General features: G+C 32.4%; 2 protein-coding genes across 3 annotated transcripts; both read right to left on the bottom strand.

Moving 5' to 3' along the window:
- Positions 1–4,530: 4,530 nt before the first annotated feature.
- LOC133691036 (uncharacterized) lies at positions 4,531–8,125 on the bottom strand. 2 transcript variants are annotated; one of them, XM_062111343.1, is made up of 8 exons: positions 7,847–8,125; positions 6,922–7,002; positions 6,723–6,811; positions 6,563–6,637; positions 6,120–6,247; positions 5,887–6,045; positions 5,721–5,783; positions 4,531–4,982 (listed from the first exon to the last, which is right to left on the bottom strand). In XM_062111343.1, the coding sequence occupies exons 1-8, from the start codon at positions 7,967–7,969 to the stop codon at positions 4,810–4,812; spliced, it is 891 nt and encodes a 296-aa protein (XP_061967327.1). In that variant the 5' UTR covers positions 7,970–8,125; the 3' UTR covers positions 4,531–4,809. The 2 variants fall into 2 exon arrangements, with proteins under 2 accessions (XP_061967327.1, XP_061967328.1); XM_062111344.1 differs by having other exon boundaries at positions 4,531–4,964.
- A 7,546-nt stretch (positions 8,126–15,671) lies between these two features.
- LOC133691528 (uncharacterized) lies at positions 15,672–17,422 on the bottom strand. The gene is made up of 5 exons (XM_062112068.1): positions 17,242–17,422; positions 17,068–17,149; positions 16,476–16,954; positions 15,993–16,227; positions 15,672–15,904 (listed from the first exon to the last, which is right to left on the bottom strand). Exons 1-5 carry the CDS (start codon positions 17,245–17,247, stop codon positions 15,885–15,887), a joined length of 822 nt encoding a protein of 273 aa, XP_061968052.1. The 5' UTR covers positions 17,248–17,422; the 3' UTR covers positions 15,672–15,884.
- Positions 17,423–22,274: the final 4,852 nt, after the last annotated feature.

Genomic DNA, 22,274 nt, shown 5'->3' with positions numbered 1-22,274 from the left:
TGAATTGCAAAACATTGGATATGAAAGATATTAAGCCATTGTTATTAAGGGTGAATCAAGGGTTGATGTAAAACTATAAATGCGTAGCTGATTGTCAAATTAGAAAAATATAAATTGATTAGTTAGAATTTGAATGTGGTTATTGGATAGAGAAATTATGATAATTCCTTGAAATCAATTGAATTTTTAAGGATTTTAAAATAAGAAAATTATCAACATGTTTAATTACTAATGGATTTCTTTTTCAAATTAATTAACCATTTATCAGTATGATAAAACGAACTATAAAGCTCATAATTGAAGGAATTTGAGTTAGAAAAAATAAAGACTATGATGGTATATCATGATGGATGAAGATAGAAAAACATAATATTTTAGATAACTATTGAAAGAAATTGTGAAGTTGTATGGAAGAAATATATTTGAGAAAGGGTCACAAGGAAGTGATTATTTCTATAGTTGATTTAAGTATTCGGTCAATAAAGGTGCATATATATAACTTGATTTGTTGTGTTTAAGTTAATAAAGATTCTAGTAGTGAAATTTATGGATATTATTGAGTGGTGATTTATATTAATTATATGTTACATGTATTTTTTTCTTGAAGATCTCAATTTCTTTTAAATTGTCACCGAGCTAATTAGACTTTCATGTTGAAGGGATTCTTGTATTTTTAAATGATTACCTTAAGAACAATTTATATGTATGTAATTGAGTAAGTGTTGTAATTAAAAATGTGTGGAAATGAATTTTGTATCATTGTAGTAATTTTTGGATGGTGAGTTTAGATTGCTCTTCTTCTCATTATTATTATTACAAAAAAAATACTTGAATTTTATATCCATTATCAATGAACTTATGTATAAATGCATGAGAAAGTGTGGGGTGTTATACAGTCAAACTCAACCAGGTCAATATTAAGAATATCTTTTTTTTAATGAAACGATACCATTTTAATAAAAATAATTAATAAGGGTCAACCCAATGACCCACGGGTTAACTCGATTACCTAATAAACCATAACCTTTTTCAAGTAAGTTTATGAGCTCCGACAACTATGATTTCAATATCTTTTATAGCTAATCTTACCAAATTTATTTAACAAATCCTATTTGCAATCTTATTTTTTTATAAAAGAAAAAAATAAAAAGAAAAACTATAGACTAATGTCTACAAGAAAAATAATTATATATATTAATATTGTCTTTACAATATTACATTGATAATGTTATAAAAAATCCAAGTAGGTTAAAAATAAAGCTTATGTGTTAGATAATTAGTTAATCTCTTGGTTCTAGCAATCTAATCCATTCTTCTTACTTAAGATGGTCGATACATGGTACCTGTAAAAGGTCCTACTTGGTGGATTTGGGGATTCTCTTATGCTTAAGTATCTTTTTTAGAGAAAAAACAATGATATTTTAAAAAGAAACTCTGAAAATAGATACACAATAAAGAATGAAGATCGGTACCTAATAACTTTGAAGGATTCATAGGGTTTTTATAACCTATGAATCTTTTTTTTTTTTTTTTATGAAGATGAAGAGTTAGAATGTCATTTTACATAGATAGCTTTAAAGATGAATAAATATCATTTTTACTCTATTAATGAAAAAAAAATATTTTTTACACGTTATTAATAAAAAAATATATACCATTAGAGATGCACTATAAATTATTTTAAAGATTCTTATATATCTAAAAATACAGAGATAAGTATCGATTGACCTTGTAAATATTTTATGTTAATGATTTCTTAAAAAAAAAAAAAACAAGCGGGACAATAATTGATATTTCTCCTGAATACTTGACGTAATTTCAGGTCGATTCATTTAAATAGTGAACCTGGACGACAAAGCTGTCAGGTTCATTAAATTTTGATGCACCCACCACAGCGTTGGACACATTTGTGAGATTTGTCTCCATTTTTGCAAGAGAGCAGGACAATAATTGATGCTACTGTGGAAGAAATAAAACTCTCATAACTTAGAGTTTTTTATATTATTTAAAAAATAATCATTGATAATTACCCTACATGATAAATTTAGATACAAGGAAGAAGAGTTAAAAATCTTATTTGTGAATTTAGGTGGGAATCATGAAATCCATTGTAATTTTTTGTTGTATTTTTGTTTTTATTTTTTAAAAATTTATTAATAGAGTAATTATTGGTCATAATTAAAAAAAAAACATAAATTCCCTCAACTATTATTGGTCAATTTTTATTAATTTCATGCATCTTTTAAAAGAAAAAAGAACACATGTTAAATATTATTGATTCCAATTCAAGAAGAGAGAAAAGTTAATAAAAAAATAAAAATTTTAAAAACTATAATTATTTTTTTTCAATTATTTATTAATTTATCTATCATGCAATATAATTTCCGTTTGAGATTTTCATTCGCATTGAAAAAGGTTTTAGATTTTATACAAAGATGTGAAAAAAAACATAGATTTTATTCTTGAGGGATTTCTTTATTGATTTTTAACTTATTTTTATTTTCACAAATTCATTAGTTGATATTATAATGATTATTTGGATCATGTAAATTGAAAGATGATTTAACAATATCCAATGAAGGATAAATATATAAAAAAATAGCATTTTTCTAAATCATTTTAATTTTCTTAAATAAGGCAGCAAAATTTCACAAAATCAAATTAAAAATTAAAAAAAGATGAAAATACAATTTTTTAAAAAAAATTTGATTTCACAATGAAAACCAAACCAATACATGTCCCTTTCTTTGAAAAATAATTAAAATTGACTTGACCATGGATAGAGGAACTTCTATCCTCCAACAAACCAAACCTAACAAGGATGATCTTATGAAATATCCATATCATAAAATCTTTTATATCATAATCTTGATTAATTATTGAGGAGAGATTCAAATCAAAGACTTTTGCCCCTGCAATCCTTGTTTTTTATATGATTGAGAGCATTGTTGATTTCAAATTAAACATGCTTGAGTAATTAGGTTATTAAAATAATAAAATATTGTTTAATAAATTAATATTTTTTATATAATTGTTATCATTCATCAATCCATTAATTCTCTCCCCTCTTCATGGTAGGATCAATCCATAAAAACAAACAATTTGTCCAGAGTTTTATACAATTCATCAATCCATTAATTTTCTTTGAATTTTGCTTTTTACTTTTGATCTCTTCCCTTTATTGTAACTACTTTTTTAATGAGAGGTCAACTGTATTAAATATTTAATCTAGCGTTATTTAAGAAAATTAACGTAGACTAATCATTCTTCCCCTCCTCACTTTTTTTTTTTAAAAAGATTTAGCTTTTTTATTAGTTATAAGTTTTATCATTCAATATTATATTTGTTTATCCCATCTCATGATTTGACTCATAGATTTAAAGAGTTAATTCAAGTTATTTTATGTATTTTTTAAGTTAATTTTTTTTTAATTCAATCCTTCAACATTTGGTTGATTTGGAATTAGACTTCATAATTTTTTTTTGTTTTGTTTTCTATAAGATTATCACGAACTCATTGTCTTGGTCACAGGTTGGCAATTTAACATGGCTTGATTCAAGTTATTTTTTATCTTTTTTTAATTGATATTTTTTAAAATTTTATTTTTCAACACTGGATTGATTGAGAATTGAACTTCATAATTTGTTTCAATTTACTTTTTATAGGATTATCCTGGTAATATGACTTAGGTTGCGACTTTGACAAATTAACTGTGTTGACTCGAGTTGTTTTGTTTTTGAATTTTTTTTTCAATTTCATCCTTCAATATTAGTTTTATTGGTAATAGAGTTTTATAATTTGTCTCGATTTGTTTTCCATGAGATTATCCATATCTCATAATTCAGGTCGTGAATTTACAGGTTAACTTAGAGCGATCCAATATGTTTTTGTCTTGATATATTAAAAAAAAAGATATTGTCTTAAATCTTTATAGTCAAAATATATTTTTAATAATTATCTAGATTATTTTTTAATCTGTTAAGTTGATCAGGTCACATTATATCAATCTACACACATTTTTTTCTACTAGAAAACCTATTAATAATACTTAAATATTTTTTATATTAAAAATAAATAATCTGACCCGCGAAACAATCATCCTTATTTATTTTAAATAAAGTAATTTTAAAATAGCTAAATAGTTTAACCCTACTTTAAATAGGCTCGAAGCATAACCCAAACTGCCAATATTCTTCCGAGAATCTAAATATAACTAGGAAATTGCAGGCTGTCATTCCTGTCTGCTGCAGGGGCTGCAGGCAGTGGAATCGCAACAAACAACATGAGCACAGCACAACGTGTCTCCATGGTTGGTTCACTTCGAAGGTCTTTTTGCACGAACATTCTTTTGAGCAAAGTGAAAAGTTATCTTGCACGGCACCCCAGCCCTAAACCTAAAAAGATCATGAGTTGCTTAGCTAGGTCATCTTCCATCCAAGTTTTTTTTTTTAAAAAAAAGTTGAAAAACTGCCCCGGGCTAGTCATAAGTCACACAGATTTGGATATGAACATGAAGAGGAGCAAAAAGGCTTGGAAAGGAATAAAGAAATATAATAAGATAATATGAACAGGGTAACCACGAGGGCAAAATAATTACAGCATTATAATAAAACTCCTCTTGCTCATGGCTAAATGCAAAAACCAAACGGACAACCTCGCCCAAATCATATGATAGAGAAAATTCAAAACAACTGCCTGAGATCGCAAGCCACATTTCACGCCATTAACACAAGTATTGGGATTAAAATCCAGCCCACTGGCCTAGGCAAGCATTTCGCTGAAGCAAAAGGAGAGAACACCATTCTCTTTTTAAGCTTGGTTGCCGTTGCCGTTGCCACTGCCACCGCCACCACCACCTCCGCCGCCACCTCCGCCGCCGCCGCCCCTTGAGCGATTGGCCATCCTTCCACGACCTTGGCCATAGCCTCTGCCCCCTCCGCCTCTGCCTCTTTCATATCCAGTTCCTCTTTCATATCCAGTTCCTATAACAATCATGTCATCAGTACAAAGGCATATGAAGCACGTCTAAAGTTATACTGCAGGAATTAATTCCACCATCAAAGTGGAAGATTCACATTTAGCATTAACACGTGTCAATCAAATGCCTAAAACATTATGCTAGCATAAACACATTTGATGCCAGCTTGAGGCAGACAAAAAAACAAGCAAAATTTTAAAAAATAAAATTGCAGACTAGGGTATTGATGTAATTTCAAGATTTGCTAGAAAATCTGGAAAATTGTCTGGATCCAGGCTTTATTTCTGTTTAGTCTTTCAATATTTGCATTACTGTTTACGAATAGAATTCTAGTAACTTTCCTTTCGATATTTCGACTTGATCTTCCCACGTGACTCCTAAAAACCCTAGGCATGAAGCTTAGGTTTCTCTACCTCTAGGTGTCCTAGAAATCATATTAGTGTCTCTAATAGTTTCTACAATTTCTAGCAACTTATATCCTATTTTCCAACCATCAGACAACCTCCATTGAATTCCTAAACATCCACATGTTCAAGCCCCATCAATCTATAGATATTGACCATCAAAAGATCTACTCAAACTCTAAAAGTACCATTCACACCACTATTCATAGCCCTAAAAAGTCCCTGCAACTCAGTTCCAGAACAGCTTCCTAAGCTGTGCTGCATCACAACTCCTAGAATTCACAGCCAGTGTCAACATGATAGACAAGCATGGGTATTCTGTAAAAGAAGTAACTTACCACGATAACCCCAATTCCTGCCCCGACCCCCACCACGGCCCTGATTTGAGTAACCACCATTATCTATTGGAGAAAGTGTGAATTCAAGGTTATGATCTGCACTCACGGACAGGTAAGAGAAAATAAAAGCCATCACCATCAATAACTCGATGTTCATAACTAATACCTTGATAGTTTCCATGATAGTTCCCGTGATAATTTCCCCGATAGCTTCCTTGGTAGTAGTTACCCTGATTGTTTCCATATCCATATCCACCCCGGCCCCAGTTCCGTCCTCTCCCTCTACCACGTCCTCGGCCATACGAATCACCTCGGCCATATGAATCTGAAGTTTATAATTCATGTTAGTCTAAACCAGACACTTCAACATTGACAATAGTCCATTTGTTTTCAATTTACCTTCAGGAACAGCATTGTAGGAGCCACGTGCTTGTCTAGGTTGCTGCTGGTGCTGCTGCTGCTGCTGCTGCTGCTGCTGCTGCTGATCTTGCTGCTTTGGTTGTTTCATGGAGTGTGGAGCTTGGTACCTGGTAACAAAAGATATCCATTCATACAAAGGGCTACAGCAGTCCAGTAGAAAAATCAATATATGTGCACAGTATGCATCAGTTCATACATGCTACTACTGAGATATCCAAAAGGCAGGTCATGGACCCTTAACTGACTAAAAACATTTCTTTGATTGGTCTCCCTGAAAATAGCATATTCAGGCAGAACTTTGAAATCCCCATGCCATGAAAATTAGAAATGGAGAAAAATATTTTGCGTGGTTTTTTCTGGTCCATTGTAGTAGCTTCCCTAATCTCACTATAGCTAAAAACATGATGGATTAATGAGCTTACCCAGGAGACATTTTGTTTAGCTCTCTAAAAGATAAGGTGATAGTAATCATTGAGACCTGGCGCGTCTGTTCCACACTGTTACAGGTTTTTGCCACCACTGAAGCATCAAGTACACTCAAGCCAGGAACTGGATAGTATAAAACTGATTCAAAAAACTTACGGTACAAGGCCCTCTTCTAATGGTTCCCAAACATCAGTTATGCTCACTGAGCTGATGGCAGTATCTTGGTGCAAACGAGGATTTCTCCGCTGAGTTAGTATTAACAAGGCTAATTAGTTCTGCATGTTTCTTTACAGGGGGAGGGGAGCAGGGAAAAGTATTGGTGACTCAAAAATATCAGTCTGAAAGGCATACCCACCTTTATACCTTCTGCAACAGATACTGTCTTGCTGATTGCCTGTCCCATGGCTTTCAAGACAATCTCCTTAACATGTTTCTCCTGGTAAAATATCACAAACAACCATCATAAAGAAGTCAACAACATACCCTAACAACGATGCAATGAAAATAATTGGACCAAATTGTTATATTTATGGACGCATAGTACCTGAATGAAGAAAATAAAGACAAGTGCAGTGCAAGAACAAATCCCAGAAAAGGCCAATAAATTATACCAAAAACAAAAGAAAAGGACAAAGCCAAATCGTTATAACGAAAGTTATCAAATCATTTTCAACTCATGATTATTGCACTTTTCTATTTAAGGATCCAATTTGTTTAGCATTTTTCACTTGCAAATGATCAAGACAATGCCTATAATCGCTAGGTAACATTAGCATCAATTAGCCAAAAGTACCAATTTAGTACTAAAAGCATCAATATTTGAGCAAAATGAACCCACTCCGAGTTCTTAGAACTCTATCAAACATGTTATTGTGTATGATAGCAACTTATCATCAGGTCAGAAGATAACTAAATCCACAGCAGAAAATGCTCGGTGCTGCAAAAAAACATACAACCAGGCCCATTAAAGAGAAAACCAGAATGCACAAAAATCAAAACCCTCTTCAATGCTTGCTCAACTGGGGTTTCAACAAAATGATAATCATAAGAACCAACCTAAGAAAACACAAAAAGATTAGAGAGAAAACAGAAGGAAACAAGCAATAAAAATACTAAAAACCCTACACAGATACAAAATGCCCCAAAACCTAGAAACCCCATTAAACCAAATCAAGTAACAGCAACGAAATCATTATTATTACGACTAATCACAGCAGTCCATGTATAATTTTTTTTTAAAAAAATAAAAAACAAAAAGAGGGAGGAGGACGAGGTGGTACCTGGAGAAGAGAAGTGCCATAGCTGATATAGTTACGGAGGGGGCCACCGGAAGTGATACGGATCTCATTCTCGTTTATGGGAGACTCGGGCTTTGGCTTTTCGACTCGGGTGTATCTATCCATGGCTTGTCTTGTTCAGATTATACTAGTGCTCTAGTGGTGGTGGTGGCAGTAGTAGAGAGAGAAACCCTTTAAAACCCTAGGCAATTAGCAGAAAATGTTGCGTTTCTTACTGCTCTAATTCAACTCTACACCCAAAATAATATAATATAATATAGGGGAATCCTCTTAAAAAGCCCCTGATTTACATGGATAATTTAGGCCCCCCATGTATTTTTTATCTCAATTAAGTCCCTGAAATATCGATAGATGTTCAATCGAATCCTTCTATTAGTTTATATTAATATAATGGTTAAATAAAACATGTAATTTATATTTATACCATCACGAAATAAGACAGATTATATAAATAAATGTAAGAATATTATATATATATATATATATATATATATATATATATAATTTGGTGATTTTTGCAGATTATATAATAAGTCGTTATTTAATCTATTATTTTATTAAATATTCTTATTTAAATTGATAAAAATACTTTTACATGAGAAATCCAAATTCAAATGTAACCTAATTTATTATAAAATAACTATAAAAAATATTTGAATTTCAACACCATAAGGAGATTTATTTTCAGTTTTAATTTTTCTTTATAAATTAAATGGATTTTAGCATCTGGAGTCATTTGCATAAAAGATTTAATGAGGAGATAGATTAGAGAATAATCTAAGATATAAGGTTAGATTTATGAAAACAATCTAAGTATAAAATATAATAATTAGTCGAGATAATTCCTCTATTAATTTAAATTAAAATTAAAAGGAGAGTGAATGTAATATAATTTAATGTTACTATGCTGTATTACTGTTGACTAAAGGTAGGGGTGTGGTAAAAACCTCGAGGCCGCTTCTATTTACTACGTTGCCATCGGATCTTGCAGTTGCGGGAGATTGGGTTGCGTAGATCTTCCATTTGCGTAGCCCTGAAGCAGATGACGGGATGCTTTTTCTTTCTTTCTTTATTTTTTTTATTATTACACGGGATGCTTTAACAGGGAAAGAAATACTGTAGTCATGACTAGTTTATCCTAACAAAAGCTAAATATTATGGAGATATTATTATAGATTAAAAAATATTTTATTATGGATTATATAATAATTTCATTTTTAATTTTTTATATTTTCATGCGAGACTTTTCTTTTTCTTTATTTTTCTTCTCTAACAAGTAGGTGGTGTCTCTGCTATTAAGAAAGTGGTTATGACAAATAGGCTGCGTCTAAGCCAGTGACCCGGCTGTGCAAAGCAGCAATGGGTTAATAAAATTTGCAAAAGCAGGGGAAAGAAGACTTGCCTGGGCGTGCTGCTGGAGACGACAACGGGAGGTGATGGTCTCTTGGGCGATCAATGCTTCCCTCTCCCTGTTTCTATTCTTCCTTTTTTTTTTTCCTCTGATCTTTCTTCTCTCTGGTCTCTCTCTGTCTGTCCCTTGCATTCGTCGATCCCCTGCGCTCCCCTTTTGTTCTCTCTGTCTTTTCCTCTCTTTTTTTCTCCCGTCTCTCTCTCTCTCTCTCTCTACTAGTCTCGTTGTTGCTAGTGCTGAGGAGGGATGGCTGCAACCGTGGTCGAGGAGAAACAGCTGCTTTTGCTCACGATGGCTGCTGCTCAAGCTACTGAAGTCTATGCTGTCACTACTGAGAAGAGAAAGTCGTTGCTGGCAGTGCAGGGTGTAGCTAATGCCGGTGGTTGATGCTTTAGGCAAGGAGGAAAGGAAAGAAGGGTTCCCTCTGTTGCTTCTGGCTTGAACTTGCTCACGGTTGCTAGAGTTCTGGACGACGATGCTGCTATGGTTGGTGCATGCTCACGGTGCATAGAGGAACTGTGACTGTTGGTGATGGCTGCGTGTTGGTGCAGGACGCAGAGAAGACACATCGCTTGTATTGATCCTTCTCTTTTTTGGGTGAATGAGAGGAAGAGCAATGTCTATGGCCTGGATGATGTGGGGTGGCTCAGAGATGGTATTGGCTACACTATTGTGCCAAGGGGTTGCTGGAACCTTGTCGAAAAAATGGCGTCCCTTGTCTTGTGTGGGGTAAGTCTGGTAAGGGAAGGAGAAAATGAGGGTGTGCCTCCAAAAAGGGAGAAGGGAGGCGTACGGGTGCGAGTCACGATCTGTGACAGGGAGCCTTGTTCTCCTTTGGCAACAGGGAAAAAAAAATGAATGTGAGGAGTTATATAGCATATGAAAAACTGAGTTTCAAATAAATTCATATTTTTTTAAAATTTAAATTTGATTAAGAATCAACTTTTTGAAAAGAATAATTATTATTATCTTGGTAATAAGAAGAGGAAGATAAAAATAAATTATAGTCTTTAATTTTCCTATAAGTTAATAAATCACACTTTTTATCAAAATAAATCCATGATCTTTTAATTTCAAATTTTAATCCTCTTAAAATTAAATTAAAAGCAAATGGGTCAAAATTCCTGTTAATTTTTAGAACAATTATAAGTGAACTCTCATATTATAAAAAAGAGGCACTTTGGTCTGGCATAATTGCCAGACCCAAACGCTTTGGTTAAAAATAAAATTAAAAAATATTAAAAAAATAACAGTGCAAAAATGAATCTATATCTATGTTTTGAAATTTTAAGGAATCTATATCTATGTTTTGAAATTTTAAGGATCAATTAACTGGTTTAATTGAACAAGAGAAGAAGAGAATAAGTTATAATTAATGCTTTCAAGCTCATTTTTTGCTCTTTAAGCATAGATATCAGACTCAACCCAGCCCAACAATTCAATCCGGGGCTCGGGTGACCCAACAGAACTTGGTAGAGACCCTTTCTTTTTTAAATATGTTTTTCCCCCTAGCTAGAGACCCCCCTTTTTTTATCATTCTCAGTTGGTTACTAACTCACATCAAAGTCCACTATATAAATACTAAAAGAATGTTTTATTTTTACAATGTGAGATTTGAAACCCATTAATATATATATATACTCTATGTTCATAAGAAAAAAATTGTGTTTCTTCAATGTGGGATAAAAAAATATTTTTGATTTAAATATTTCAACTTAATAGGATAAGATAATATATTTTCAATGTAGGATAAAAAAAAACTTCTTGAAATAATCTTTTAGCTTATATCCATACGAATTGTTTCTTATTTTTTTTTCATATGAAATATTAAAACCTCAATTTTTTTTTTAATTTCCCGGGTTGACCCAAGCAGCTTGGGTCTGGCAACCCCATGCAAGTGTACTGTGGACCAAAACACATTCCATTATAAACTTGCACAGTGAATTTTCCGATCTAAAGGCTTGGGACGGGGCTAATGTTGTCTTTTCACATAAAGTTAAATTTTTATTTTGCACTTTGGTTGAAAAAAATTGAAGCTCTGGTTGTGGAAGTATTTCAGTATTTTTCATAGACTCATTGATCATTAAACGTTTCAACAAAGGTATGATAGTTTTTTCATGATTATATGCATAATAAAAATATTATTCTACTCCCAAAGTTAACAAAATTAAGACTTATTGCCTAGGGATTTTTTGACATTTCACAAACTGTTCAATGGTTAAAATACATCTTTAGTCTTGGAAAAGACAAAAAATAAGTTTTGCATGCGGGGGTATTTTTGTTTTTCCACACTATTTTTTGTTTAATTTTCTATAATCATGGGGGATATTTTGGTATGTTTTATTATTTTAAAATTTAAAAAGTTGGGCTGAACATTTATTTGAGTCCGATAAACAAGCAAGACCCAAATTACTTGGATACTAAACCCAAGTAATGTGGGTGTGGCATAGGTGCTAGATCCAAAAAAAAAATAGGTCTAACATGACTACCAGACCCAAAATGTTTGGGTTTGGAAAGGCTGGTAAACCCAAAAATTTTGATATTGTTTTATTATTTTGAAATTTAAAAAACTACGCTAGACCCACATTTACTTAGATTTAGCAAACAAATAAGACTCAAATTACTTGGGTGTCAGACCTAAGAAACGTGGGTCTGACATTTTTGCCAACGTGAGTCTGATATGTGTACCAAACACAAGGAAAATAGGAATGGCAGGTGCCCAGGATGCTTGGGTTTGATATGATTGTCAAACACTCTTAATATATTTTTTATATTAAAAAAAATGATATTGACCCGATGGAAGTGCAGGCCAATATGGTCTTAAGGTTTAGAATGGGCGCAGACCAAAACCCACGGGCCGGGCTTCTTGATAGGAGACCAGTACGAATGGGCAAAAAACAAATGTCCCAACCTTCCCTTTTTTTTTTTTTTCCCCCTTTCTTTCTAACCAAAAGGGATCTAAAACCCAAACCCATAAACAAAAGACGGGGAAGCTTTTTACATTTCAAGGATCAAAACCAAACATTGCATGAATTTTTCCTAGCACCTCGCTTTTTCCAGGACCCCAAAACATGCCTAAGATTCTTCTTTTAAAAAACCAAAAATCCTTGCACCTGTCGAATCATGCATGATAGAGAAAGATAAAAAACATGTTCATGGGTAGGCCGAAAACTATGCATAACTTAGAGCACTGTAGAAAAATCATGCATGATAGTCATCAATATTGAAGATTTCCAAGCATGGTTCAAGCATCATTTTTTAACAAGGGTTACAAAGCAAGGTAGTTATCATCTTATGTCAAAGAAACGCTTAAGCAAGATAAAAAATGCAGCCCAAACATGGCTTATGTAACAAACAAAGAACGCAGAATATTACCTTAACTCCTGCAATCAGCATGCATAAAAGACTTAGTCCCCCTACTCTCTCTAACCTTGGCTGTAGCCGACTCCAGAGAGATCAGAAACAAGAATGGCAGGACCAACGAGCTTGAAGCTTCAAATGGCAAAAAAAAAAGAGGCAATGCTTCTTGACTTCTCACGGTTGGTGAGAGCCTGCACTACTGCTATGTTCGGCTAGAAAAGGTCACGATGGCTGGACTAATTAGAACCAAGATGGAGCTGTGCCATGAAAGACGATTGACATTCTACAATAGAGGTCACGGTGCAGCTGCTGTGTTTGGCTTGAGATGCTGGTGCTCACGGTGCAACTGCTGAAACTTGCTGTTGGAGGATCTGAGATGCTGTTGATGGCTCACATGCAGCTGCACTGCTAGTGGAGATGGAACGTTGGAGGCTCATGGTTCTTGTGGAGGAAGAGTTACTGGAGCAGAGTGGCAGGAACGCTGCTGGATCTGGAGAGGCCGCGCTGCTGTCATTCGGCTTCAAGAGGGGCTGGACCGTCGGTGGGAGGTTGGCAGCTGTGGGTGGCTGTTTTACTCTGGTCTCTTTGGTTTTTGAGGGTGCAGTGGTGTTTATGGAGGCTGTACAGTGGGAGCTTTGATTTGGCTGAAAACAAAGTTGAGTTTTCAGGTTAAATGGTTATTGTCATGGCTGGAAGGCTTCGGGTTGTTGAGCGGGTTGTGATGATTTGAGGGATATTTGTGGGTTTGTTTCGTGCTGACAGTCTTGGGTTCATGACAGTGTTCATCTCCCTCTCCAGCTAGTTGGGGTCAAGGTTTTTGAACTATTTTATTATAGGACAAAGGAGAAGGATTTAGATCCTATAGGCTGGGTTATTTTAAACCATTGATATTTAGAAATATATCCTGGCCATTGATTGAATTTAAGAACAAATGCTTTTCTAGTTCTGTTGCTAGTAAGTGAGCACACCAGGCTGTCTTGACAGATTGAGCAGTGTTGGCTAGGGTTTTTGGGAGATAATCTGCAGGTCTTTCAGAGCAACAAGAATTTGCATTTTTGCTTAAAAGTGAAGTACAAGTCATAAGGTACAAGGTGGTGTGAAGTTTGTTTTGGTAAGTGAAGAGACGATGAAGAATCAATTTTCCTTTAATTAATTCTTTAAATAAGTTAAATAAACCTATTAAAAATTCAATTAAATCTTTAAATTCAATTAATTCTTCTAATTCTGATCAAATATAGTTTTCAATCTTAATTTCTTTTTATTAAGTCTTTCTTCATCATATCTTGTCAAAATATTTCAATTTAACTATTCTTTTAGCTTTTTAACATAATATAGCTCAAAAGCTTATTTTCTCGTGTTCTAAAAATATTTTTGAATTTTAAATTATATTTTTTTATATTTTTAAATAAAAAAGTATTTTTTATATAATAATTTTAGAATTTTAAAATTAGATTATGACAACTAGGATCCATTTGTAACTATCAATTTTGCCCAGGACAAAGAAGTCTTTTTAATATTTTTATAAGATAGTCGAATGATTTAACTACCTTTAAAGCATAATTAATTGAATTGTATATATAGCTAGGGCTTGTTTACTTTTCCAATTTTTTTAAACAACAAAATGATGTATTTTCTCATTGGATTAAATTTTTTTAAAGTGATGGTTAAGTGTTTTGGTCATTTTATATATATGGTCATTTTCTTGATAAAAATATATTATTTATAGAAAAAATTGGTTGGTGTGAGAGGTTTCAATCAATAGTTGTCAGGTGCATGTTCATAAATGAGAAATAGTTAGGTTCCGGTAGACTTTCCTCCCTTTCTCTTTCTCTCCTTGGAAAACTTCAAGGGTGTCCTACCATTTGTTTTTTATATTTAATTTGATCTTTATTCTTTTGATTTCTATTTATTTTGTTGTTTATCTTTTGTTGATTTTTTTTTCAATTTCATCTCTTAATATTTAGTTTAATTTGATTTTTATATGAAACTTGGTCCTCATTTTTTTTATTGTTATTTGGTTTTTTTTATCATTTTCATAATTGATTTTTTCTTTTAATTTCATCCATAAACATTTGATTTTAGTTTTTATATCCGATCCGATCCCCATTTTTTTTATCTTTTATTTTATTTTATTTTATTTAGTTTTATTTCTCGATATTTTATTAATTTATAATTTTGCTTCGTTATTTTTAAGAATTTATCTTCTATGGGGTTAGTTTAGGACTCATGACCTCCCACCGGTTCAGAGGTTAACATGGTATCACTTTAGTTTTTTTTTTTTGGTCATGTTTTAAAAACAATTTTTTCTAATTTTATCTTTTAGCATTTAATTGGCGGTTGGTCTTGAAGCTTTTTTTTTACCTTTCTTTTCCATGGGTTTAGCGGTTTATTTCGGGTTCACTCAAATCTTCTTTTTTTCATTGCTTTTTTTTTTTAAATTGTATGTTTTTTTTTTGACCTTCGAAGTTCTTTTTATTGATATTTTTTAATCCTTTTTTCATTACTTTTTATTTTTTTAATTTTATCCCTCAATAATTTATTGGTTTAAAATTTTGCTTTATCTCCTTGAATTTATTTTCTTTTTTAGGGGCACTTACGTCTACTTGGAGCCTTTTTTTTATATCGAAGAATCTAGACCAGCCCGCAGTGTAACGTGGCCCACCTATCTTAGGTGGCATATTGAGTTTCGTGATTTTCTTCGATTTCTTTTCTGTACTAACACACTCGAGACTTTTCTCATAGCAAATCCATCTCACGTCTAAACTGTTTTTTATTTTAAAAAAATATCGAATAAATATTTTTAATATTTTTTTTATAATTTTTACAGTACAAAATATTTTTATAAAAATAATTTGCACCACGTCACTAAATTAACATCCCACCCATAATGCACTACCTACCTAACCTAAGCATTTTTTGTGGTCTTCATTTCCTCCATTGAAGCTCCTTTTCTACTCATGTTCTTGCTCTAAAGACACCATCACTAGACTTCCTCACTTCATGCCACGCATTTATCTCACGCCAACAAATCTATAATTGAGTGGAACAAGACATAAGCTGATCGCATTTCAGATCATATTACATTGATATTTTACAAGGAATTGATCGACTGATATCTCAAAGGAAAAATAAAGGAAAGACAACGAAAGAAGGAAAGAAAAACAATCTAGCTGTGATACAAAGCCTAATCGAACAAGTTGATTCAATTCAATTTCCATGGAGAATGACCATCGATCCTTGGGCTTTTCTTCATAGCTCTAGCACGACAACTGTCCAATATCAGAATACCATTTGGAAGTGTTAGTAAATTTGAGGGGGGGTGTCAAGAAGGGATAGACTAGAGGGAGATGTTCTTACACTCGGAGTCTGTTGTGATCCAATTTCCTTTCCTGTCATGAACAGGAGTGGAACTCAGTGAAAGCATGTTGAGGTCCATATTCTTGGAAGAAGCCTTTGAAATGCCTGAGTAGGCAGAGGAAGTGGTTGAGCACCTTTCAACATCCCATCTAAAACTGATTTTGGGAGACTCGATGCTGAGTTCTTCATCATCTGGTACTGATTTAAGGCTTGCTCGGCTTCTAAGCTGTAGAACCTGAAATATCACAGAAAGAGATCATTTAAACAAGCTCGTATTGGCAGCTCGATTTTACAGTCTTGAGAGCAGTATTGTAAAATCCGTATCATGCAGCACCACCTGCTTGAACCCTTGTTTTAATATGGCCAGAGAATGATACTGCATGCACTTAATGAACTCAAACGTCCAAACATGCCGAGAGGAGAAATTTTAAATTTTCCGGTTCAGGGAGAAGATTAATGACTCAAATATGTTAAAAAATTTACCTTCCGGCCGATATACTTTCCTGCTTTCTCCGATTTTGCAGCGGCAGCCCATCTCAATAGTTCCTTCATTCTCGATATGGCTTTGGCTTTATCTCCTTTAACCTTGTCTTTCTTCTCCAACGTGCTACATTTTTCATTTGTGCTGGCTGAGGACGACAATGTCGTGTCACTTACTGGTAAAACTTTATTACCAGCATGAGCAGCTGGATCCACTTTGTTACTCGTGACTTGTCCTCGTGCAGCAGTCTCTTCTTGCTTCATCTTCCTAGAGCGTATGCAATGCTGCTGTCTAGTACTGTTGTAGCTACTAATCCTTTTCAGATCAAGTGTGCTGTAGAAGCAAGCTTTTGCAACATCTTTTCTGCATAAAAATGCAAATGGCCAGGAATATTTGAAACCAAATTTATCACTTTCTCTGACCCTTTCTGATCTTCGATGATTCCCACTATCCTTCAACAAAATTATCTCTCTCCCTTTAGCTGCATAAAACGAAATTTGTAAGGAAAAGAGCTATGCATATTTTATAAACAGATACTAATGTGCAAAATGTTTAAGAACTAGGTGCTATATATGTACTGATAGTATTTCTCACCATTACTGTTGTTTTTTGTGGCAGGGATGGATGTATGTTCTCTTGCTTGTTCATGTGTTACCCTGAAGAGCTTGTGGAATGTCTGCTACATTCATTCAAGAGTGAACATAAGCTTTGATGTGAACTCTACACATCTCATTATATGATATTAATGTCAAGTTCAACAAAGCTAACCTGCATGTTGTGCTTGATATTTTTTATACCCTTACTTATATAGGAACATGCCTCTGTGTTTTCTTGAGTGAGCTGAAGATTCCTGTCTGCAATAAAATAAGCCTTTTTGAGAAGATGAAGACAAAGAAATTAGTGAAATGGATCTAAAAGAGATAGTGAGACAACTAAGCAGTGAGTGGTGGAAGGTTGGCATGTGATTCCCCGTAACATGGAAACTGTTTATAAAGATGATCATGTGGTGGGTGTTAAGGAAAGATTTGAGTTAATGAAGAACCATGTTTAGCCACGTGGCATTTCTCTTGCCGAACACTTGTAAATCTGCATTTCATCGATCAAGGTGGACCCTTTGATTGACACCACTATTCAATATGTGTGACATGTAATCATCTAAGTAGTGGTCAAATGATAAGAGTTTGGGACTAAAAGGTTTGTTTTCTATATGATCTCATGTTCGAGTTCTATAGTTACTTATGTGATGGTCACTGGAGACTTACATGGTCGTTAATTTTAGAATCCGTGGAATTAGTCGAGATACACACAAGCTAAAGTTAAACTAAAAAAAAATATATATATTACATGCTTATAATATCTAGGGTTTGGCTAGAATTAAGTTAATGAAAAAAACTCATTTTTTATATTAAAAAAACTTTGACCGAGTATTAACCTGCTATGATTAGAGGCTGCTAGCTGCAAAAATCTGCTAAAGTAGTAATTTTAAGACTTATCTCTTGATTGTTATTGTGTTTTAAAAGGCATCGGTGTAAACTTGATTTATATATTTATTTAAAATTAATATTTTATATTTTTAAATTATTTTGATGTGTTGATATCAAAAATAATTTTTTAAAAATAAAAAATTATTATTTTAATATATTTTTAACAAAAAAATATTTTAAAAAATAACTACTACTAAAATCATAATTGATTTCAACAAGTTAAGTTGGGAAAAGAATAGCTTTGTATGTTTTGACAGATTGAAGAAAGCAAAAGAATATGCTTGGTGCAATCTAGTGGCGTTAATGGGTTTAAGTCAATCATTTTGCCACGAGGACTAGTCAACTGTTCATGATAATTAATAATTAATTAAGAATCGGTGATGCATTGAATATTTTAGATGCTGTACATCTCTACTCTCCTCTTCAGTGAACAAAGACTAATTATTCTGCCACTCAATGCTAGCTCAAGATGCATAAAAAATGGCTGCAATTATACATTTTAAGGAGGCACAGAGTTTCCATGACGATAAGACCATGTGTGACTTGGGAGAGCAGAGTGCAAGGGTTTTAGCTTGAACAGCAAAGACTGGAAAAAATAAAACACAAATATCCAGCAAAGTATGTTGCTAGCTAGAACTCCTCGCTCGAGCCAGCAAATAAAGACATATTGGGCAAGCTTTACCAACACCATTTCGACTAAACAAAGAGTTTATCATATTATTAATTGACTCTTTGTTATACAAATACTGATACACAGAAGAGCATGTGAAGAGGAAGATGCTCTCATTAATTGTTAAGAAATGAGAAATTCTGCAGTAACGTAGTGTCTCGATGTGTTTAAGATAATAATAAAACGCAACCCTAACTACCATGAACACTGGCCATACATGCTGGGCAAGCATGGAGCCGAGCCAGACACATGCTCTGATAGTTCTTATTCAAGATGTCCACTGGTTGTTTTGTCCTGTCGACTGTGTTAGAGCTTTCTCATACATTTCCTTCTGACCCACCGGCAATGATGGGAACCCAGGTGACCGACGTGTAACCCCTCCCTTCCACTGTATTTGATGATGACGTGTCGTTTTCCCGACGGTTTAATATCTGTGTCCCCGAGAGAATGGAGGAAGCTGTCCCCGTCGACGGAATAAGGCCAAGATAGTGAAGGGTGGGTGGTCTGTGATAAATTTCTCGAGGCCACTGTTTCCTACTTCCGACTCCATTTTTGGATGCTATTGTAGCCCTCGCACGTCCGTATGGCGTGATTCTTTTCTCTTGTGGAGTGCTTGTCGACAGTATCTTCACCGGTTTCGTTTGTTTGCGCTGTGCATCACAAAAAAACAATATTTTTTTTTTTGTTTTTTATGCGATGCACTGTACAAACAGACAAGCTCTTCCATCGGTATAACCTTGCCATCGTTTTATCCTTTATATCATTTATGACTAAAATATCCTTTTTTATGTCTTCAAGTATTTTCAATGTAAAAAGATTTCCATTCATTGCTAATTTTCTACTAATAAAAAATTAAATTATATCGAGGTTAATTTAATATAATAAAATTAATTTGATATAATCTAATTAACTTATTAAATTTAAATATAACTTAAATAATAGATAAAAATATAATTCAACTAAAAAAATTAAAATAACATCTTTTTTATTAAATATATGATGACAATTTGCTGGATTAACCATGTTAGTCAAGATTAATCTTTTAAATTCACGATCCGAGATATATAATTATGATAATTTTATATAAAATAAATTATAAAGTTTAATTTCAAATTAACTTGATGATGAAGGATAATTTTTTAAAAAATAATTAAAAAAATTAAGTAGAGTCAACACGAGTTAATTAACTTGTTAAAGCACTCACGAACCAAGTCATGAAATCAAGATAACCCTATAAAAATAATCTAAATAAATTATAAAGTTTAATTTCTAATAAACTTAATTTTGAGTGATGAAATTGAAAAAAAATTTCAATTGTTTTTTTTTTATATCAACACATTAAAATAATTAAAAATATGAATTTAAATTTTTTTAAAAAAAATTAATTTTTAAATTTTAAAAAATACTGTTAGATATAGATGCACGTTTTACAATTTCCCTTCTCGCTCTCTCCCTCCTTGTACAACCATACCTACCCTCCCTCTCCGTATCAAATCCCAGTTCATCACCTAACACATGGCCCAATGCCACAGAGAAAGTGTTGTTAATGTTTAATTATTTTTATGTTTTAAAAATATTTTTAAAAAAGTTTAAATTTTTTTATTTTTTTAAATTAATATTTTATAGTGTTTTTATATATATTGATATTAAAAATAAATTTTTAAAAATAAAAAAAATATTTTAATATATTTTTTTAATAAAAAATACTTAAAAAAATAAACATTCTAAAACAGAAAATTTATCTCATAGCAGAGCAGAATGCAGATTCGAATATGCGACGATGAATTTTATAGAATGTGAACTAGTAATACCTCCTCTTTTCAGCTTCAAGGGTATTTTTAGAAATTAAATCTTACATGCCCCTACTGTCTCATTTTTTTTTATTTAATGCTCATAAATTAACTCTAATTTTGTTTCAGAGATGAAGATAAAAATAAGTTTTTGCTCTCGTCTGTCTCTACTTGTAGTAGTCTATGTCCCTTCTATCCTATAACTAGAACAGAAATCAAACATTATCTAGCTAGGTAGTTTCACAATAATTTTAATGAGAATAAAAACTTGTAGATATAAATTTTAAATTCATAATTTATTTATCTAAAAAAAACTAATAAAATCCATCCTTTAAAGATTTATAAAACTCTATATTTACTAGAAAACAATTAGAAATATAAACCACCATGGGAATTAAAACAAAAAATTTAATTAAACAATAAATATAAAGAAACCTAGGTAAATTAATAAAATTAGCCCAAACAGTATCATCCGAACCAAGATTCTAATTTTAAAAGATCCAACGGTCGAATAAGCAATGCAATATCTTCCTACAAGAAAATTCTCCGTAGAATCACTAGGAAAACATTGAGCATGATCTAATAGCTAGATTTCTTGATATTTTTGTTTTAAGAAGCTAACTCATTTTAACACGATTAGACTTTTTTTTAGATCTAAACCTATTTCATTAGCTCATAAAAACATTTGTTATTCCATTTATATAGTTTATCTTGAATTATATTTTCATTTTCTCACTATCTTTTCATTAATATTTTATGTTGTACAGTGAGCTAGTTGCTATTATTAATATAATTTGTGTTAGAAAATGTTAGATCATGGACTGGCAAATGCTATTAGATTTTGAAGCAGTTATTACCATGCTGATAATTAAACGATTAATTTCGGTCTCAATATTTTTAGTAAAATATCTCCATATATAGTATTTTGCAAGGGTGTAGAAAACTAGCAAATGAACCAGGTTCATGCTATCGTGGACAGCTTCAGCAAGCCTAAAAAAATTAAGAAACAAGCAAGAGCATCACAGCATAATTACACTGCCTGAATGCTCTAGTGTGTCTATATATATATATATATGTGTGTGTGTGTGTGTGTGTGTGTGTGTGTGTGTGTGTGTGAAATAAGCCAAACCAGCATGAATATCGATCATTTTTTCTGACATAGTTGTAAATTTAATTCAGAGCAATTTTTTATTTAAAAAATAAAAAAATAATTAAAAAAACTCGAGCAAAGTTTATAAATATGCTCTTTAAAAAGGAAAAACATGGTCGACAAGTCATCTTTAGAGCCCGTTTGATTTTACATTTTAAAAGTGTTCTAAAAAAATTTTAAATTTTTATTATTATTTTTTTACTTTAAATTAAATTGTTTTTTGTATTTTCATATTGTTTTAAAATAATAATTTAAAAAATATAAAAAATATTATATTAATATATTTTTAATCAAAAATATTTTTAAAAACACCCGTGATCATGTAATAACAATTATACTCTTGAAAGTTGAAAGGAGAAGATTGTCAACTAATGATGCACGTTGGGTAGATGATGCAGTGGAAGTGAATCCTAACATCTTTAATTATGCTAAAATTTAGTAGTGGAATCAAATCGAACAAACCCAACATAATTAAGAACTTGAAAAACAAGCATGCCCTCCTCCCTCGCTAGTTTTTCCACCCACACCATAAGAAACTCAGAATCCAAAAGAAGCCATTAATTAAAGTGGAATTTATATCAAATTAATTACAGAAGAGTTTTTGTAATTATCCCTTCTTTTTTTTTATTGTACTTATGTTTTCCTGCTCAATCTATTTCCCGTATGATCTTGCCGGCTAATTAGTTGGAGCAAGCTTAATTTAGTAT

This window comes from Populus nigra, chromosome 4, assembly GCF_951802175.1.
Source record: "Populus nigra chromosome 4, ddPopNigr1.1, whole genome shotgun sequence".
NCBI classification, from domain to species: domain Eukaryota; kingdom Viridiplantae; phylum Streptophyta; class Magnoliopsida; order Malpighiales; family Salicaceae; genus Populus; species Populus nigra.
This window is presented reverse-complemented; position numbering and strand designations above follow the sequence as displayed.

Bases quoted from the DNA above. Each gene is read 5' to 3' on its own strand.
- LOC133691528 (XM_062112068.1), bottom strand. The intron at 16,955-17,067 runs GTGAGAAATACT...CGTTTTATGCAG, and splicing joins CACAAAAAACAACAGTAATG to CTAAAGGGAGAGAGATAATT. The intron at 15,905-15,992 runs GTAAGAACATCT...GATATTGGACAG, and splicing joins GATCACAACAGACTCCGAGT to TTGTCGTGCTAGAGCTATGA.
- LOC133691036 (XM_062111343.1), bottom strand. From the start codon at position 7,969: ATGGATAGATACACCCGAGTCGAAAAGCCAAAGCCCGAGTCTCCCATA. The intron at 7,003-7,846 runs GTACCACCTCGT...ATATTTTACCAG, and splicing joins ATGGCACTTCTCTTCTCCAG to GAGAAACATGTTAAGGAGAT. The intron at 6,812-6,921 runs GTGGGTATGCCT...ATACTAACTCAG, and splicing joins CTGTTGCAGAAGGTATAAAG to CGGAGAAATCCTCGTTTGCA.